Source organism: Palaemon carinicauda, chromosome 9, assembly GCF_036898095.1.
Source record: "Palaemon carinicauda isolate YSFRI2023 chromosome 9, ASM3689809v2, whole genome shotgun sequence".
Taxonomy (NCBI): domain Eukaryota; kingdom Metazoa; phylum Arthropoda; class Malacostraca; order Decapoda; family Palaemonidae; genus Palaemon; species Palaemon carinicauda.
The window spans coordinates 119035118-119053766 of NC_090733.1; the positions used below are offsets into that span (position 1 = coordinate 119035118).

The following is an 18649-nucleotide window of genomic DNA, read 5'->3' on the forward strand; positions in this document are numbered from 1 at the left end:
GAAACTGTTTGGTGAAAGAAGTACTCTTTTTATAGGTTATATATGAAAAATCTATTCTAGTGTTACTGTTCTTAAAATATTTTAATTGTTCATTACTTCTCGTGTAGAGTATCTTTTTCCTTATTTCCTTTCCTCATTAGGCTATTTTACCCTGTTGGAGCCCATGGGCTTATAGCAGCCTGCTTTTCCAACTAGGGTTATAGCTTGGTTATGAATAATAATAATAATAATAATTATTATTATTATTATTATTATTATAATAATAATAATGATATTAATAATAATAATAATAATAATAATAATAATAATAATAATAATAATAATAATAATAATAGTAATGATAATAATATTAATAATGATAATAATAATAATTATTATTATTATAATAATAATGATATTAATAATAATAATAATAATAATAATGATATTAATAATAATTATAATAATAATAATAATAGTAATGATAATAATATTATTAATAATGATAATAATAATAATAGTAATAATGATAATAATAATGATAATAGTAATAATAATAATAATAATAATAATAATAATAATAATAATAATAATAATAACTAGAAAAGACAGACATTTATAGTGAAAAGAAGCCGTAAACTCAACGGCCTTTGGGCAGAGAGAAAAAAGGACAAAATAATTATTTTTAAAGTATGCGAAAAAAGATCAAAGCAAAATAGCCCTAATTAACATGGGTCCTAGACTGAAGGCAGCACTAGTCGCCTCAGGCCATAATATGCTTTCTTAGGAAATGCCAAAATGCATTTTTTTTCCCCAAGTTTGATGCTTTATTTTTTTAGGGGGGGGGGGTGTTTCAGTGTTCCCAAATTCGATGCTCTTGTTTTCAGTTTTCCCAAATTTGATGCTCTTTTTTCTTTTTTCTTTTTTTTCTTTTTTAGTGTTCCCCAATTTGATGTTGTCTTTTTTTTCAGTGTTCCCAAATTTGATTTTTTTTTCCCTCCAAATTTGATGCTTTATTTTTTTTTTGGGGGGGGTTGTGTTCCCAAATTTGATGCTTTTTTTTCAGTTTTCCCAAATTTGATACCTTTTTCTTTTTTTTCAGTTTTCCCAAATTTGATGCTGTTTTTTTTTTCAGTTCCCTTTTTTCTTTTTTTTTTTTTTTAGCTAGGCTGCGATGGTTTGGTGTTCAGCGTTCCCAAATTTGATGCTGGTAATGTATTTGTGTGTTTAGAATGGTGTGCTTGATATATGTCCATTTATTTTATATAGGTGGTAAAGGGAAATATATTTGTCTTTGTGTTTAAAATAAAAACGACCAGCGTAGAAGGATCGTAATTAGTATTAGTTATTTGTTATTCAAGTTTAATTCTTCAACTATAAAGACTTAATGAGGCAACAAAATTAGAGAGAAATAGAGAGTTTAAACTGCATAAATAAAGAAGCAAACCAAATTATAAAACGAAACACTTTGGAAAAATAAAAAGAAATAAAAATTTCTCTCCATCAGCATTCCAATACCAAAGTTATTCCATGTTCTATAAATCTTCCATTTACCAGGAACTACCTGAAGGTGCCGTAGGAAACTACCCATCTGGAAGTGAGTAACAGCCAAGCGCGTATTGAAACCCGGCGCTCCTTCTTCGAACAGCAGAGAGACTCATTACTTCCCCTCTAATTTGCCCCGAGAAATCCATTGTTTAGTCTCGAGAGCGTCCGGAAAACACAAAGGCCAAAGCACTGCAAATAAGAGAGAAATGTCGAATCATTTCTATTTCCTCGTTCGGATAAAAGACAAAAGGTATGACATGACGCCTGTTGTAGGGAGATCTCGTTTCAGGAAAAGGACAATGCAATACGCAGAATTATTTGCTATCGAGTTCTGTCTGCTGTTTGTTCCTGTAAGATCAATTTTTAATTAGGTGCGTTGACAGCTCTTTGTCAACTAAAGGTGTGTGCGAGGTGAAGAGAATGTTACACTAGAAATGATTATTATTGGTGAAGATGTAAGACAAAAACTTATTACGAAAGTTTTTTTTTTTAAGTTTTAATAATTTTTCCCACATTGTCAACTATCTTTTATTACCTCCGCCAACGAAGTTGGAAGGAGGTTATGTTTTCGCCCGTTTGTGTGTTTGTTTGTGATCAGGTTTCTGGTCACAATTTTAATCCTAGAGTTATGAAACTTGCAGGAATTAACTGTTATGTAAAGAGCTGGAAATGATAAAATTTTGGAAGGTCAAGGTCACGGTCATGCCAAATGTCCAATACACGTTAATCAGCCATAAGTTTGGACATCGTTGTCACAGAGACTCAAACGTGGTTCATATTTGAGTGTATAAAAATCTACACTATTTAATACATGTTAAGGTCAAGGTTGAAAAATAAGCTTCTACGGTGGAGGTATGCACTCTACTGAGTTTCCCTATAGTTTACAATATTTTCACGAGTAAATCAGTTTGTTTACGATGTGAGCACAAAGTATCATTCAAAATTTCAAGTAAGAAAATTAGCAGGAAATAATTATTGTATGAAGTCGAGTTGTAGTATGTCTCTTAATAGTTTCTGATTCATTGCAGAAAGAAACAATCTTTAGAGCAAAGCATTTTGTAACTTCACGATCTGATTGAACACTTGTTTTCACGCTGAAAATTATTCTTTAAACAGCTCTCTACCTTTAGGTAAAACCTATGTTTCTCATTAGATTATACCATCTGACGTTATATCTGAAACATGATTTTTTTCTATACACACTGTTAGTAAAAACCGTAATTTTAATCGGAAATTTTCCGTAAAAATATACTGTTCTCAACCGTATTTCATTAAAATATAGGCAACCGTGATTTCACTTTACTTTGTTATTGTCTTTTACGGGTTGGTGGCCGTAATATCACTCCTTTACGTCAATATATCCGTTTTTAAACTGTTAAAAAATCCAGGATTAAATATTGCAAGTCATTGGCTGTTTTTTAATGCAAAATTTTAAGTGTAGAATTAGAGAAAAAAATTGTTGAACCTAGTTTAAATAGCCAGTAAGTGTCAGGAGAGAATAAGAAATCTCCTTCATCGTTGCCGCTGAGATGACAAACCTTTGTGTCTTTGATCTGGTTGGAAGACAAGCAGGTAGAAGCGTTTTTTCCCTTCTTTTATCAGGTCATCAAGCGACGGATGGGATATCTAAGGTCTCGCTAGAACGACAACTAAAATACGTTTTGTTAAAAGCAGCGAGGGCCTGTAGGGAGGGGTGAGGAGTACCGAGACAATGTGTCTGAATCGAAGTGAAGGGCGAATATTAGAAGATTACTTACCTTTGTTCGAAGGAATATGGAGGTCCATAGTTTAGGTAAGTAGTGTGCACTTGTATTTGCTTTTTTAGTGGAGCAAATGCTGTGTATATTTCCATACGGACAGATGTAGGCTTACCTTTGATTGAACTTTTAGCGCGTACCCGAATTTGAGAAACTGTAATCTTTTGTTTGACGAATAGTGTCTAATTTTGTTTTAGCAAATAATGCATATACCCTAAGTGGGGCTTAATTTGAAATCTTGGGTATGCCTTCGCACAAGTAGTCTCATTGTGAAGAGAAGAATATCTGTACAGATTTACTTAAGTAGAATATATCTTCGTATGCAAACACTTATCTATATTGAAGATGAATATACTGTACATGTGAAAAAAAAATGTGCTAAAAAGAAATTCCCTCAACAATTCCTTTAGAAAATAAGGAGATCAAAATGTACGTTGACGAAAATAATATGAATAGAGAAATGAAGCGGAAAAAATATATAAAAAAAAATCCTGGCAACACTAATTAAACTGTGTTTCCAGTGTCACAATGAAAGTCCCACGAGTGTAAGCTCAAGAAAAATTCCACGTGACAAGACCCTCTCACAGTACAGTTACCAATTCGTAATTTTCCTTTCTCAGAGAAGAACAAGGCGAGTCGAAATTTTTGAAGCAGTGGTTTTGTTGTCTTCCTTAGTTTTGCAGATGACAGAGAGGTCAAGAGAGTTTTGAAAATTTGCGTAAGTAATTGTCCTTTATAGAAATTATTATTATGGGGATCACTTCATTTTCGAACAATATCATCTCGGCAGTTATTCCATCGAAGGCTTTCCATCTCTTTAGTCTTTTAATGACAGCTTCGTCTTCAAACACACTGAATTCTTTTATGGGCACATCAAGGTCTTCCTCAGCTTCAGGTATATCAATCAAAGGCGTAGGAGGAGATGATGATGATAGAAAATCAAATTTCAAGGGTCAGCTTGTTGAAGAAGTCGAGTGGAGTGATGTCAGCGTATATATATATATATATATATATATATATATGTATATATATATATATATATATATATATATATATATATATATATATATATATATACATATATATATATATATATATATATATATATATATATATACATACATATATATATACATACATATATATATATATATATATATATATATATATATATATATATAAACGGATCTTTAAATCATCTCCAATAATCTTCTGTGGCCAGCGTAGTGATGAAATGGCCAAACCCCGGTCATGAATAATGACATACCTGAGGTCTTTGTCCTGCAATTGTCTAGAAACGGCTGCATTTGTTGTTGTTGTTGTTGAAGCTTTACATACATCCTCTCCAAATACATCGCTTTTACAAATATTTATTTACTTATCTTCCTTTACTCTGAGCCAAGAACTCAAACTGCACAATAACATCAATACTAATGATAGTAAAAGGTCATGATATATGTTCATTGCCTCTTTCCTGGAAAGAGCCTTCAGAAACTCTAAATAACGAACATAAATCGATACACTTCCTTTCACCAATAATCGCAAGAATGTTAATATTCCCCATAAAAGTTCGTGATTATGTATCGTGCAATATATTTTTTAGATGTATGAATTAGCTCTCCTCTACTCGGGCAGTAAACATATATCATCTAAAGTGATCTTCTGCTGGAGTAAAAGAAAGAGCAAGGTCTTTTAAAGGTTTAGAGGCCGCTCATGAATGACAGAGGCAAGGGACAGTGACATTGCCCTATCGAGCAGAACAATGCCCTAGAGACTGACCATATTACGTGTGATCAGCGTCAAAGCCCCCTTCTCCACCCAAGCTAGGACCAAGGGGGCCCAGGCACTGGCTACTGATGACTCAGCAGATAGACCTTTAATCTCCCCAAAACCGCCCCATCCTTAGCTCACAAGGACGATGAGGTTGCTGCGACCAAAGGAACTAACGAGTTTGAGCGGGACTCGAACCCCAGTCTGGCGTTCACCAGTCAGGGACATTACAACAGTGATTCGAACTTCGAATAGTGTCTCATATTTATAAGATAATGTTCATATTGCATAAAATTGCACGTTTACTTTAAAAGCGTTCTTCGATATATACGGAGACCGAGAAAATAGGAAAAAAAAAAAGTAGGTGCTTAGACTTTGTGGACAAATTTGCCATCCTTTGCATTCAGATCTTCCCAGAGAGTAGCATGCATCAAGTAATATTAGGTATGCAGTTCATTTTAACAGCCATGGCATCTCCTTCGCAAGGCTCAATATTGCATAGTATTCTAAAAGTTTCATTCCACCTATGACCAGATTGTGGAAGGACCTTCCTAATCAGGCAGTCGAATCGGTGGATCTTCAAAAGTTCAACCTTGCAGCAAATGTTTTTATGTTCAACAGGCTGACTTAAGTCTCTGTATAGTTCATATGACAGATTTATTTTAACGCTGTTACTGATCTCAAAATATTTCATATTAATTATTCATTACTTCTCATGTAGTTCATTTATTTCCTTATTTCCTTTCGTCACTGGGTTGTTTTTCCCTGATGAAGCCCTTGGGCTTATAGCATCCTGCTTTTCCAACTAGGGTTGTAGCTTGGCTGATAATAATAATAATAATAATAATAATAATAATAATAATAATAATAATAATAATAATAATAAAACCGGAAAAATTTACCAGTTCCGGGAGATGTAATGTCGTTCTTATCAAACAAGATTCACTACTGTTGCATGTAGGCTTCCATCTCTATCATAAGTAAATATGTGCCTAGAGATTGCAAAGGAAGCAGGGTGAAGGAAGGGAAGACGGATGGATTGACGAACTAAGAAAGTTTGTGGGTGTGGACTGGCATAGAAAGACCATAAACAGGCAGGAGTGGAAGGCCATATCTGAGGCCTTTATTATTATTATTATTATTATTATTATTATTACTTGCTAAGCTACAACCATAGTTGGAAAAGCAGGATGCTATAAGGCCAAAGGCTCCATCAGGGAAAATAGCCCACTGAGGAAAAGAAATTAGAATATTTTAAGAAGAGTATCGACATTAGAATGAATATCTTCTATATAAACTATAAAAACTTTAACTTTGTTCTGCAGTGGACTAATAATGGCTGAGGATGATGATGATGATGGCGTGTGTGTGTTTGTTTGTTTGAGTGAGTGTGTGTGTGTGTGTGTGTACAAAAGGTGTCATGATGATACATTGTGAATTGAAAACTGAGTTTGAACTATGAATCTCTCTCTTTATGCCAGAAAGAGTGGTCCTTTCTACTTGCGTCTGTAATTTTAAATCAAACAATTCACAAATTATCTTGAAGATGATATTTGCAATATTTTCAGTAATTATACACTTCTTATTTATACTCTTGCCTTTTAGGAATCTTTTACAAGATTTTAACCGTTATGGTAAATAAATAATGTCTGAACTGATGCCTAAAGCAGTTAATGTCGGACGCTTTTGCGCAACTATAATCAGTCTTTTATCTTTAATGAGACAACTCTTATCCTCTCTGGGGAACATGAGTACGCTCAGAAGTAATTAAAACTTTTAATTCTCTCTTTCTCTCTCTCTCTCTCTCTCTCTCTCTCTCTCTCTCTCTCTCTCTCTCTCTCTCTCTCTCTCTCTCTCTCTCTCTCTCTCATCATAGATATCATAGATATGTATGAAAAAATTAAGAATTTACTCTTACGACCGTACTGTCCAGAGGTAACGGATACAAAATGGAATAGAAAAGATACACCACCACTCAATGTGGTACATCCTTTATATACAAAATAGTAAACATGTTGAATAGACTTCCAGCTGATGTAGTGAACAGTACCTCGGTAAGCAAGTTCAAGAATAAGTTAGACACGATCATAAGAACTCTCTAAATGATTAAACTAAATCGCTCTACCCAAGAGCAAATGGAGTCTCCGCGGATGGACTAAGAAGTCTTTGAGACATCCAAAATCCTTGTAACTCTCTCTCTCTCTCTCTCTCTCTCTCTCTCTCTCTCTCTCTCTCTCTCTCTCTCTCTCTCTCTCTCTCCTGCATTGTATTAATTTATCTATTACAATGTTATCTTCCTAGTCATCAATAAACTTATATAATCTTTTTGACAAAGTACTTGACTTCATCCCAACAAAAAATTCACGAAAATGCTACTATGAAAATTTGTTGCACTAACTATTATACTGTATCTAGCTTAAAGTATTTTAATAAGGCTATTAAAATATAAAGTACATGCTGCGTACGAGAATGCGATTTCTTTTGCGAAGGTTCAAAATTTTGCAATTGCCTTTCTATTAACCAAGTTAAAATATGTCTCGTTTTACAGTTTATATACAACTTATCTATACTTGTGACTTATGTCAATATATTTCACTTTCATTTTTACTATTTAGTTGAGCCCTTGTGCTTACAGCAGTCTATTTTTCCAACTAAGGTTGTAGCTTGGTTAGTAATGATAATAATAATAATCAGCATTAGTGATTAATTTAATTTGTATATCCACTTATTTACTTATTTGTTTTAGCTAGAGCTTATTATATATTCTGTTCATAACTATACTCGTCCATCTCTTTGTTCTGTTGTTTTCTATTTTACTGAAAATTTTTTCAAAGATACACACACACACGTATATATATATATATATATATATATATATATATATATATATATATATACATACGTATGTATGTGTGTATCTTTGAACAAAATTCTCTGTAAAAAAGAGAATAGAACAAAGAGATGGGTGAGTATAGTTATGAACGGAATTTATAATAAGCTCTAGCTAAAACAAATAAGTAAATAAGTGGATATAAAAATCAAATTAATCATTAATGCTGTTCATTATTATTATCATTACTAACCAAGCTACAACCTTAGTTATATATATATATATATATATATATATATATATATATATATATATATATATATATATATATATAATATCACTATGAATATAGATATACAAAGGATAAAACAACAGCGAAAGGAAGACGAGCGAAAACAGAATTCAAACCTGGAGTTTGGACCAGGTATTAGCTTAAACAAATTATCACGTTGTCCTTCACTAAAGTACCTATATAAAAAACCCTTCACTATTGCACACACCTACCAAAGGTTGCCATCCTTAAAAAAAATCAAGTATAAAATCATAATATAAGTGTAAAAGGCGAAATAAAGATTAACCACAGCATCATCACCATCTCCTTCGTCCATTGATGCAAAGGGCATCGAATAGATTTCGCCAGTCGTCTCTTATCTTGAGGTTTAAATTCAATACTTTTCCATTCATCATTTCCGACTTCACGCTTCATATTCCTCAGCTATGTAGGCCTGGATCTTCCAATTACAGTTATGTCTTGTTCATAATTCCATAATTATGGCCACTTATATACCAAATGGAAACAAAATATGTATTCATTCACATAATTACTGCAATTTGATACATTATATATATATATATGTATATATATATATATATATATATATATATATATATATATATATATATATATATATATATATATATATATATAATATATATATATATATATATATATATATATATATATATATATATATATATATATATATATATATATATATATATATATATATATATATACATACTACCGCTAGAGAGTTATTGGGTCCTTCGACTGGCCAGACAGTACTACATAGGATCCCTCTCTCTGATTACGGCTCATTTTGTCTTTGCCTACATATCCACCGAATAGTCTGGCCTATTCTTTCCACATTCTCCTCTTTCCTGGTTTAGCTAAAGCACTGTAATTGTTCAGTGGCTGCATTCCACTTGGTAAGGGTAGAAGCGACTCTTTAGCTGTGGTAAGCAGCCCTTCGAGGAGAAGGACACTCCAAAATCAAACCATTGTTCTCTAGTCTTGGATAGTGCCATAGCCTCTCTACCATGGCCTTCCACTGTCTTGGATTAGAGTTCTCTTGCCTAAGGGTACACTCGGGCACGCTGCTCTATCTTATTTTTCTTCTGGTTTGTTTTGAAGTTTTTATAGTTTATATATAAAAGATCTAATTTAATGTTGTTACTGTTCTTAGAATATTGTATTTTGATTATTTATTACTTCTCTTGTATCTTATTTATTTTCTTATTTACTTTCCTCACTGGGCTATTTTTCTCTGTTGGAGCCCTTGGGCTTATAGCTTATATATATATATATATATATATATATATATATATATATATATATATATATATATATATATATATATATATATCATACGGTGCAATGAATATAATAATCAATATATAAAATCAATTATTTGAACTGTCACAAAATTAATCATCGTAGTTAAACCCTTCCTATAAATATAGCATGAATTATTCTAATTTACCATCAAATTTTAATTATGGATTGTGCAGGAACATTTATAATCAAATCACCAATAGGCCTAAGCTATTAAGAAACAATTACTTTAGATATTTTGGACCTGTTCTGATAAATGTAGGCTGTGAAGCCTACCTATGGGAACTTCGACCATGATAGTAAGAATGAATGCAATAATTCAGTATAATGTTTGCATTATTTTTCGTTAAGGTTAAGCTTGCAATAATTCAATAAATATATTAAACATTTGTAAGTTCAAAAGTTTATTGTGCTTAGAAATTGATAAGGTGGGAAATAACAATGCATTACAATAACCTATGCAGTCAAATACAGCATAGCATAGTCCTACAAGTCAACTATTCATATAATAGTTGACTTGGAGGACTAACTACGATGCAGAATGTTGAACGACTTCTAACCCAATTTGACACTAACGCTTGTTTGTTGAAACGCACGGGATATATATGCCCCGTATTTGTGCTTATATCCCGAAATTTTCACAAATTTCAGAAATAACTAAGTTGTCATATGTAATTTCATGTTTGTAGTTAATTTAATTTTTTTTATTTTTCTCCATATATGAAAAACGTTTATTTTTCTTTTCAATATAATATTTGGTGAATAAGCTTTACCATGTAATTTCACTTTTTTTCTTAACCAAATATCATATTTATATATGATTTTGTATTTTTCTTCATATATGAAAAACTATTTTTCTTTTCAATATAATCTCCGGTGAATAAGTTTTACTCATGTAATTTCACTTTTTTTCTTAACCAAATATTATATTTTATTTATATATAATTTTGTATTTTTCTCCACATATGAAAAACTTTTATTTTTCTTTTCAATATAATCTCCGGTGAATGAGCTTTACTAAAGTCGATGCTCCTTTGTCTCCGCCACGCTGCTGATGACAGTTGAGCATCGCTGTTGCATCCTGAATAGGTTTCGGGTGTCCTAAACATTCTTATTACTTATTAAAGGTCTGACAATTGTAAACAAACAAAACAAATGCGTTGGTGAACTTTGTGTGATGCAGTGATGGACCTATGACCGACAGAAAAGCAATTGCTTGCGAGTTTAACTGGTGATAACTATAGAAATATCATCAACGATGTTCTTCCTCTTTTGATAGCAATTCGCTTGGTAAGCTGCATTTATTAGTTAGATATATGTGATTGATTCTACCGGTAGGTTGTAGCCTAGCATAGGGTATCTAATTTACCAATGTCAACTAACCTTTCATGATATGCTACCAAAACCTAGGCTTTGAAGAGAAAAAGTTAAAATTAGGATCTATATGGTATCCTCAGTTAGCCCTTTGTAGTATAGTGAATCCCTCTTCCCGACCATAGTGAATTTTCCCAATGGGTTTTAGTACTGGTAACGTAGCCTATGGGCTCATATTGGTATTATTTAGTGGTGGTTTATGTATGATAGCGGCCACCTGTATGTATTATTATGGCCAACTTAAAATACGATAGTATCGGGGATTGCAAGGAGGCGTTCCCGCCACCCCCCGATTGGTAAGTAGGTTAGGTTAGGGGGGAAAGTATAAGATAGTTGATGTTCTTTTGGGGTGTATGTATGATAGCCGGTGTGACGGTCTGAACGATCCCCCAGTCTCAGAATTCTCCTTGACATTGTATAATGGTTCTTTTCCGCCATTAGCTCGCTTCGCTCGCATGAAAATAAAACATCAAACTCGTATGTACTGGCAAGCGGTAATGTTGAGCTGCGCACGCTAACATTACAGGAAAATAAAACATCAACCTCGTATGCACTGGCAAACGGTAATGTTCGCGCATGCGCAGATTATCAAGGAGAATTCTGAGACCGGGGGATCGTTCAGACCGTCACACCGGCACCTGTATGATTATGGCTAACTTAGAATACGATAGTGTAAGGGGTTCGCCGGGGGCCGTTAGCCCTCCCCCCCAGTAGGTAAGGAAACGGCTTGTAGGTTAGGGACATCTGGGAAAGGATTTATCTCTTTCCCCCGGTGAATCTTTTACTGAAAGTCCTAGACAAACTGAGATCCTTCAAGGGACGAGTAGCCTTGGTCGCACCCAACTGGCCCAAGAGCAATTGGTACCCTCTCCTGCGAGAATTGAGACTACATCCTCACCCGATACCCAATCCGGTTCTGTCTCAGATAGTACAAACACGCGTTGTGTACGCTTTCTCAAACATTCAGAGCGCCCTAACTTTATGGACTTCATGAAGTTTGCGGCCATGCATGGTGCCAATATCGATCCTCAAAACACCCTGTTCCTAGAATCAGATAAACGGGATTCCACCATCCGCCAATATGATTCTGCGGTTAAAAAGTTGGCTAAATTTTTGATAGACTCAGACGTACACTGTATAAACTTAAACCTTACAGTCACTTTCTTTAGAACTTTATTAGAATCAGGTCTGGCAGCCAATACTATCACCACTATTAAATCTGCTTTGAAAAAGATCTTCCTAGTGGGTTTTAACATAGACTTAACCGACTCTTTGTTAGCTTCAATTCCGAAAGCCTGTGCCAGACTGAAACCGGTTACTCGTCCTACCCCGGTTACCTGGTTCCTTAATGATGTACTCAAATTGGCTTCTGATACCATTAACAGTTCTTGTGATTACATTCCCCTTCTCAGGAAAACACTTTTCCTGGTGAGCTTGGCTTCCGGGGCAAGAATTTCTGAACTGGCAGCTTTGTCAAGAGACCCGGGTCATATTGAGTTCCTTCCTTCGGGAGAGGTCCTTCTTTCACCTAACAAATTCTTTTTAGCTAAGAATGAAGACCCTCAGAACAGATGGTCCTCCTGGAAAATTGTTCCCCTCACGCAAGATCCGTCTCTGTGCCCTGTTACTACTCTTAGGTCTTATTTATCCCGGACCTCCTCTAACTCCTCGGGGCCTCTATTCGTTAGAGAACAAGGCGGGTACCATTACCATTAAAGGGATCAGGCAACAAATCTTGTATTTTATTAAACAAGCTAGCCCTGACTCTTTTCCTCTTGCACATGATATCAGAGCGGTTGCTACTTCGGTGAACTTTTTTCACCACATGAATTTTACGGATCTTTCCAGGTATACAGGGTGGAAGTCACCCTCAGTGTTCAAGAAACACTACCTTAAACATTTGGAAGCCCTTAAATTTCCTACAGTAGCTGCAGGGAGCGTAGTTACCCCCAGGTAACTCATATGTTAATTCCTTGTTATTTTATCTCTCCCCCTTACCTGCCTCATTTATACCCTATTTGTATTCGTTGGTTTCGCACCTGATTACTATTATTATATTTGTAAATTTTTGACTCCTGAGTATCTGTATATATCATCACTCACGGCATTATTATACCTTACCTTTTTTGGTCAATTGTTCTACCAAGTGGATTTATGTTCCTTTTAAGATACCCTTATAGCTGTTTTTGGCACTCATCTCTGATTAAAGCAACTTGTATTTCCCTTATGTTTATGTTTTTCCTTTATTTTGCAAGTTTGGTGACATTTCTCTTGTATATATTCACTGGCCGGCACAGGTTCAAGCCCAGAAAAGGGATTTTGACGTAGGAAAAATCTATTTCTGGGCGAGGGACCTGTGCCGCCCAGTGAACCCTCCCAGCTCCTCTCCCTTGGAGTCCCCAAACTTTGGGTGCTAAGGAGTTGGGTTCTGAGCGGATGCAGAGTTGCTGGTGCCGAGTGAGGTTGAACGGCTCTCCTCTATTGGGGTCTTTGTCGTGGATGAATCTAAATAGTGCGGGACCTCTGGATTATACGCCCAATTTTATACCGACACCAATAGGTGAGCGAGCTAGTTAACCTAGCACTCCTTTACATTTTTTCTCTGGTATATTTAGCAGTAAATTACCTAAGAATAAGTGCTAATAGGAGCTTATTCACTGGGCGGCACAGGTCCCTCGCCCAGAAATAGATTTTTCCTACGTCAAAATCCCTTTATTTTCCCAATTACTAACCTTCGCAGTGGCACTAACTATATCTTCTTCAATTTTATTAATTTCTTTCATGCTCTTGTTTCAATAGGATGTTTCTGGGGGGCTCCCTGTTCGAACGTTTCAATTACCATCATTTTCAAATGTTTCAAATAAGAAGAAACTTATGATAAGTTGTTTTTTAATCGTTAATTTTGTAAAGTAACTGAACTTTGATAGTTCCCTGTATGTAAAAGGGAAAAAATTCATGTTTGGAGGTGCCACAAGAACTTTTGTATTTCAAATGACAAAGAAATGGTGCTGTTGTTTATATACCTTTTCCGACTATAAAGGCAATCTTATTTTGGTGAAATTTAAACTGTCCCCATCCTCCTCTTGTGCTTAGGTTTATATTTTTCTTGGGTAAAACTCGTGAAAACATATCACCTCTCAATACATTGCCTTCCCAAATGCATACTGTACTTACAGCGAGGTAAAAAATTACAGAGAAATAAATAAAATTATGTAGGGAATTTTTCTAAGTTCTTTGTTAATGTTCCCAGTGTCATGAAGAGTAGCTCTCATTACATTCATATGTTTGTTCCCAGCCTATTCAACTCTTATCCATCAAACACTGACAATTTTCAATATTAAACTTACCCGATAATCATGTAGCTGTCAACTCCGTTGCCCGACAGAATTCTACGGGAGGGATACGCCAGCTATCACTATACTAGAAGGGGGTGTACTCACAAGCGCCACCTGTGGCCAGGTACTACAGTACTTGTTGTTGACGCCACCTCACTTTTTCCTCTGTCGTGCTTCCGGCAAGACGTTCTTGGATACGCTTATGATTTTGGAGTATTGTTCACGGTTTGGTGAAGTATTTCTCTAAAATTTGCAGCTATTCGCTATACTGGAAACTTCTATATTAGCTTAGTTAGCTTTTGGAATTAAATTGATTAATTATGGTGACGAAGAGAGTATGAACTCTCTTTCACCTTTTAATGGCCGACCCTTCCCTTAGACGGAAGTGTTGGTGTCTAAGAGAGTATAGACTCTCTTTCTTAATTTTGCTTAACAAAAGTTATAGATTTATTTTATATCTCTCCGCCTTTTATAGGCCTCTTCGATTAACTTCCTTTTATTATAAAATTATTAAAATTAATTTTTATATTTGTTTATATTCGACCTTTCCTAATAGTAGGCGGTCTTTTCTTGTACCGAAGTTAATTAACATTGAGCCCGTCATTTCGGTTTTACCTGTTAACATATTATGCTATTTTAATGTTTTTGAAAGAATTTCTTTGATAGTCTCGTACTGTTTTCAAAGTTGAACTAACGTTTTGTTTTGTCTCTGCAGTTGTTGACGTTTCAGAACGTTCAACTTGCGCTCTATCGTTACGATAGAGAGAGAATTTTCACGGTGTCACGTTGCAGTAAGAGTAACCGTGTCTAGCGTTTTGTTCATTCTTTCTTAACTTAATGGTTTTAATTCTACAAAGGAACTTTTCATTTTGGGAAATATTTTCCTTTAACAATAATATGTTTTAACGATATATATGATTGGGCTCTTCTCTCAGGTTCTAAGTCAGAGAGAGAGAGAGAGAGAGAGAGAGAGAGAGAGAGAGAGAGAGAGAGAGAGAGATAGAGACGGAGGGAGAAAGAGGAGGATAAACGTTTCGTTCAAGCGAGTAACGTTGTTATCGTTTTTACTCTTCTCCCTAGTCTCTTTAGGGGAAGAAGGTAAACGTTTCTAGAGTTTTTTCTTGTTCTCAAGCTTTATGCGGTGAGAGAATTTAAACGTAGTTTATTTGATCTAGTGTTTAGTCTCTTTCCAGCCACTGAATTATTTATCTTTCATTAGATTTTTCTGTTACATTGTAATTCTGTTTTCGCAATTACTAACTTTTGAGAAAGGATAGAATTGCGTGTTTCAGGTACAAACCACTTAAAGTTTCGAGTTCAGTGAAATAAGTGCAAACAGAAAATCAAAAGTGATAAGTGATTAGCGCAAAGTGTCAGTGTTGTGCGTGAGGGTACTTCTGTGCGTGTCAGTCGTCCTCCCAGTCCGGGACCTCTTGCAAGCTCCCAAGCCCAGGGGAGAAGCAATGTCGAAGGGCAAAAGGGTTCGGCAGGCCTTGATCGGCGCACAGAAGTATCCTCGGTGGTTGCGGGCGTGTCTTCCAGAGACCGTCACTCCCACCTGCAGACGATTGAGCCCGTCTTTTACTCGTCCGCTGATCAATTGTCAGGGAAGAAACACTAGACTCAGGTCTCTAGACCACTCAAACGCAGAGTCCAGTCCGCGAGTGCTCAACCGGGCTGCAGTCATTGGCTCAGCTCTGACTCGCCGCAGTCATCTGTCGACTGCACTCCGCCCAAGAGGAGTAAGGTTCTGCCGCAACAGATCTCTGCTGTTAAGGCTTTGCCTCAGCAGACCTTAGTGTCTGCCGACCCCAAGTTGGCTATACTGCAGTCCATGCAGTCACAACTTTCAGTATTGATGCGTGAGTGTCGGGCTGAGAAGGTTGCGCCTCCGCCTCCGCCTGCACTCGCTCCGCCTGCGCTCGCTCCGCCTGACCGCAGTACCGCCTGCCAGGCGTACGATGTTGAGCCACGTTCTGAGTTTACTGTTCCCAGTGGTGTACAGCTCCCTCCGCCTTCCTTAAGGCAACCTCAGCATGGGATCAGGAGGCTTATACCTCTCTTCCTCCGCTTCCACTTGCTGCTCCACCATTGATGCAACACTCGGTTGAGGTACAACAACCTCTCCCATCCATGAGTCAGTCTCTCAGCTCTCGCTGCAGCGAGCTCAACCCTCCTCAAGGCAAGCTCCACAACACCTTAGCCTTGCGCCTCAGGAGCCTCAACTCGCGAGACTTTTACTACGTTCTGCGCAGCCTCTACCTCATCGCTCTCCGCTTGCTACTCCGCTTCCGCCAACCACTCAGCAAGCGCAACCCTTGAGTTCAGTCACTCATGCTATGAGTCAGCCACCTCAACGCATGCATCTGCCACTTTCCCTCAACTTGAGAAATTACAAATGACAATAATAACACCTCATTACTTTCATAACTTGCATTTGTAATCATATACATGTATGCCTACACAAACATTATGATAATGGAGGTTATTTGTCTTACTTATATAAAAATATATATGTATTCCTTGCAATATATTTTTAACAATATCGCAAAATATGGCAAATATCTTCAAAACAAAAATGAATCATGAGTTATGAATGTAAGGTAAATATTATGTTGATATTAAAACCCCATGCAAGCATGCATGAAGCACTCTAGCACTGGTCATGGAATTTCTGAGAAATGTTAAACGCCATGCAACACGCTCTGCTTACCTTACAGCATGCTCTACATACAGCATGCTCTGCATACAACATGCTCTGCATACAGCATATTCTGCATTCAGCATGCTCTGCATACAACATGCTCTACATACAGCATGCTCTGCATACAGCATGCTCTGCATACAACATGCTCTGCATACAGCATGCTCTGCATTCAGCATGCTCTGCATACAACATGCTCTGCATACAGCATGCTCTGCATTCAGCATGCTCTGCATACAACATGCTCTACATACAGCATGCTCTGCATACAGCATGCTCTGCATACAGCATGCTCTGCATACAACATGCTCTGCATACCTTACCGCATGCTTCTCAGTCATTCATCTTTGGTTGTTGCCAACTCACTAGACTGTCAAGCAGTTTCATAACGTTGCCTTCTAGTCTGCTGCTTTTGCACCATTGAAACCCTCACTGAGAGAACTTAACTTTTCTCGGATATGGTCCCTGTAGATGAGAAAGTGCTTTTCTCCCTCCTTCTGATATTCCCTTGAGGACTCTGTCATTTGGAGAGGAGCCTTTAGCTGCGTAGCCTCCTATGGACTTTTATTTAAGCATAACATGCTTCCAGGGAAGGTAATGGTTCCACTTCAGTCACTAACCCCGTCTGTTACCACACCTGCTCCCATAGACCTTGAGCTGTGTTGCAAGACATGCAGTCCAAGCTTAGTCCTTGTTAAAGGATTTTTTGTTTACGGAGTCAGTGTGTCACTGGGAAGACGTTCAACAACCAGCAGAAGTGACTTGTTGTGACGCAGTGCGGCAACCTCAGCAACCCGATAAGGAGTTGTCTGTACGACCCAGACAGTCTAGACAGCTTCGGGTTGTCACTGTACTTCCTCGCTTCCCCATGGTTGACAGTTCACAGACTGTGCAGCAGTACCATGATCTTGTGTCCGGCTCCGTCAGACGACTGGCTTTTAAGAGCTCCCACAAGTCGTCGCTGTCTGGAGATTCTCAGATGGACTATGGATCTGACCAAGGAACTGGGCCTCCTGGTCAATTTTGAGGAGTCTCAGCTCATCCCATCCCAGACCATTGTCTCCCTGGGTATGGATCTTCAGAGTCGAGCTTTTCAGGCTTTTCCGTCGGCCCCAAGGATCTTCCAAGCCCTAGAATGCATCCAGAGCATGCTGAGAAGGAACCGATGCTCAGTCAGGTAGTGGATGAGTCTAACAGGGACACTTTCATCGCTGGCCCTGTTCATCGTGTTAGGGAGAATCCACCTCCCCCCCTTCAGTATCATCTAGCTGCTCACTGGATAAAGGACATGACGCTAGAGACGGTCTCAGTTCCTGTTTCCGAAGAGAGGAGGTCTTCTCTCGCGTGGTGTAAGAACAGCTTTCTTCTCAAGGAAGTCTACCTTTGGCTGTTCAGAAACCCGACCGCCGTCTCCTCTCGGACACATCAGACACGGGCTGGGGTGCGACTTTGGACGGACAGGAATGATCGAGAACATGGAATCAGGAGCAAAGGACACTTCACATCAATTGCAGGAGTTGTTGGCGGTTCTTCTGGCCTTGATAAACTTCAAGTCCCTCCAGCTTAACAAAGTGGTGGAGGTGGACTCTGACAACACCACAGCCCTGGCTTACATCTTCAAGCAGGGAGGGACTCTTTCGTGAAGTTGTTCTAGATCGCAAGGGACCTCCTCATCTGGTCTAAAGATCGAAAGCTCACGCTGGTAACGAGGTTCATTCAGGGCGGTATGAATGTCAT

General features: G+C 37.0%; 1 protein-coding gene across 1 annotated transcript in view; it reads left to right on the forward strand.

The window, feature by feature from the left end:
- LOC137647102 (E3 ubiquitin-protein ligase RING2-like) overlaps positions 1-18649 on the forward strand; it is a 333410-nt gene that overhangs the window by 268101 nt on the left and 46660 nt on the right. Inside the window, 1 exon segment of the mRNA XM_068380332.1 lies at positions 3130-3319. Coding sequence (XP_068236433.1) covers positions 3301-3319 — 19 coding nt within the window. The 5' untranslated portion in view covers positions 3130-3300.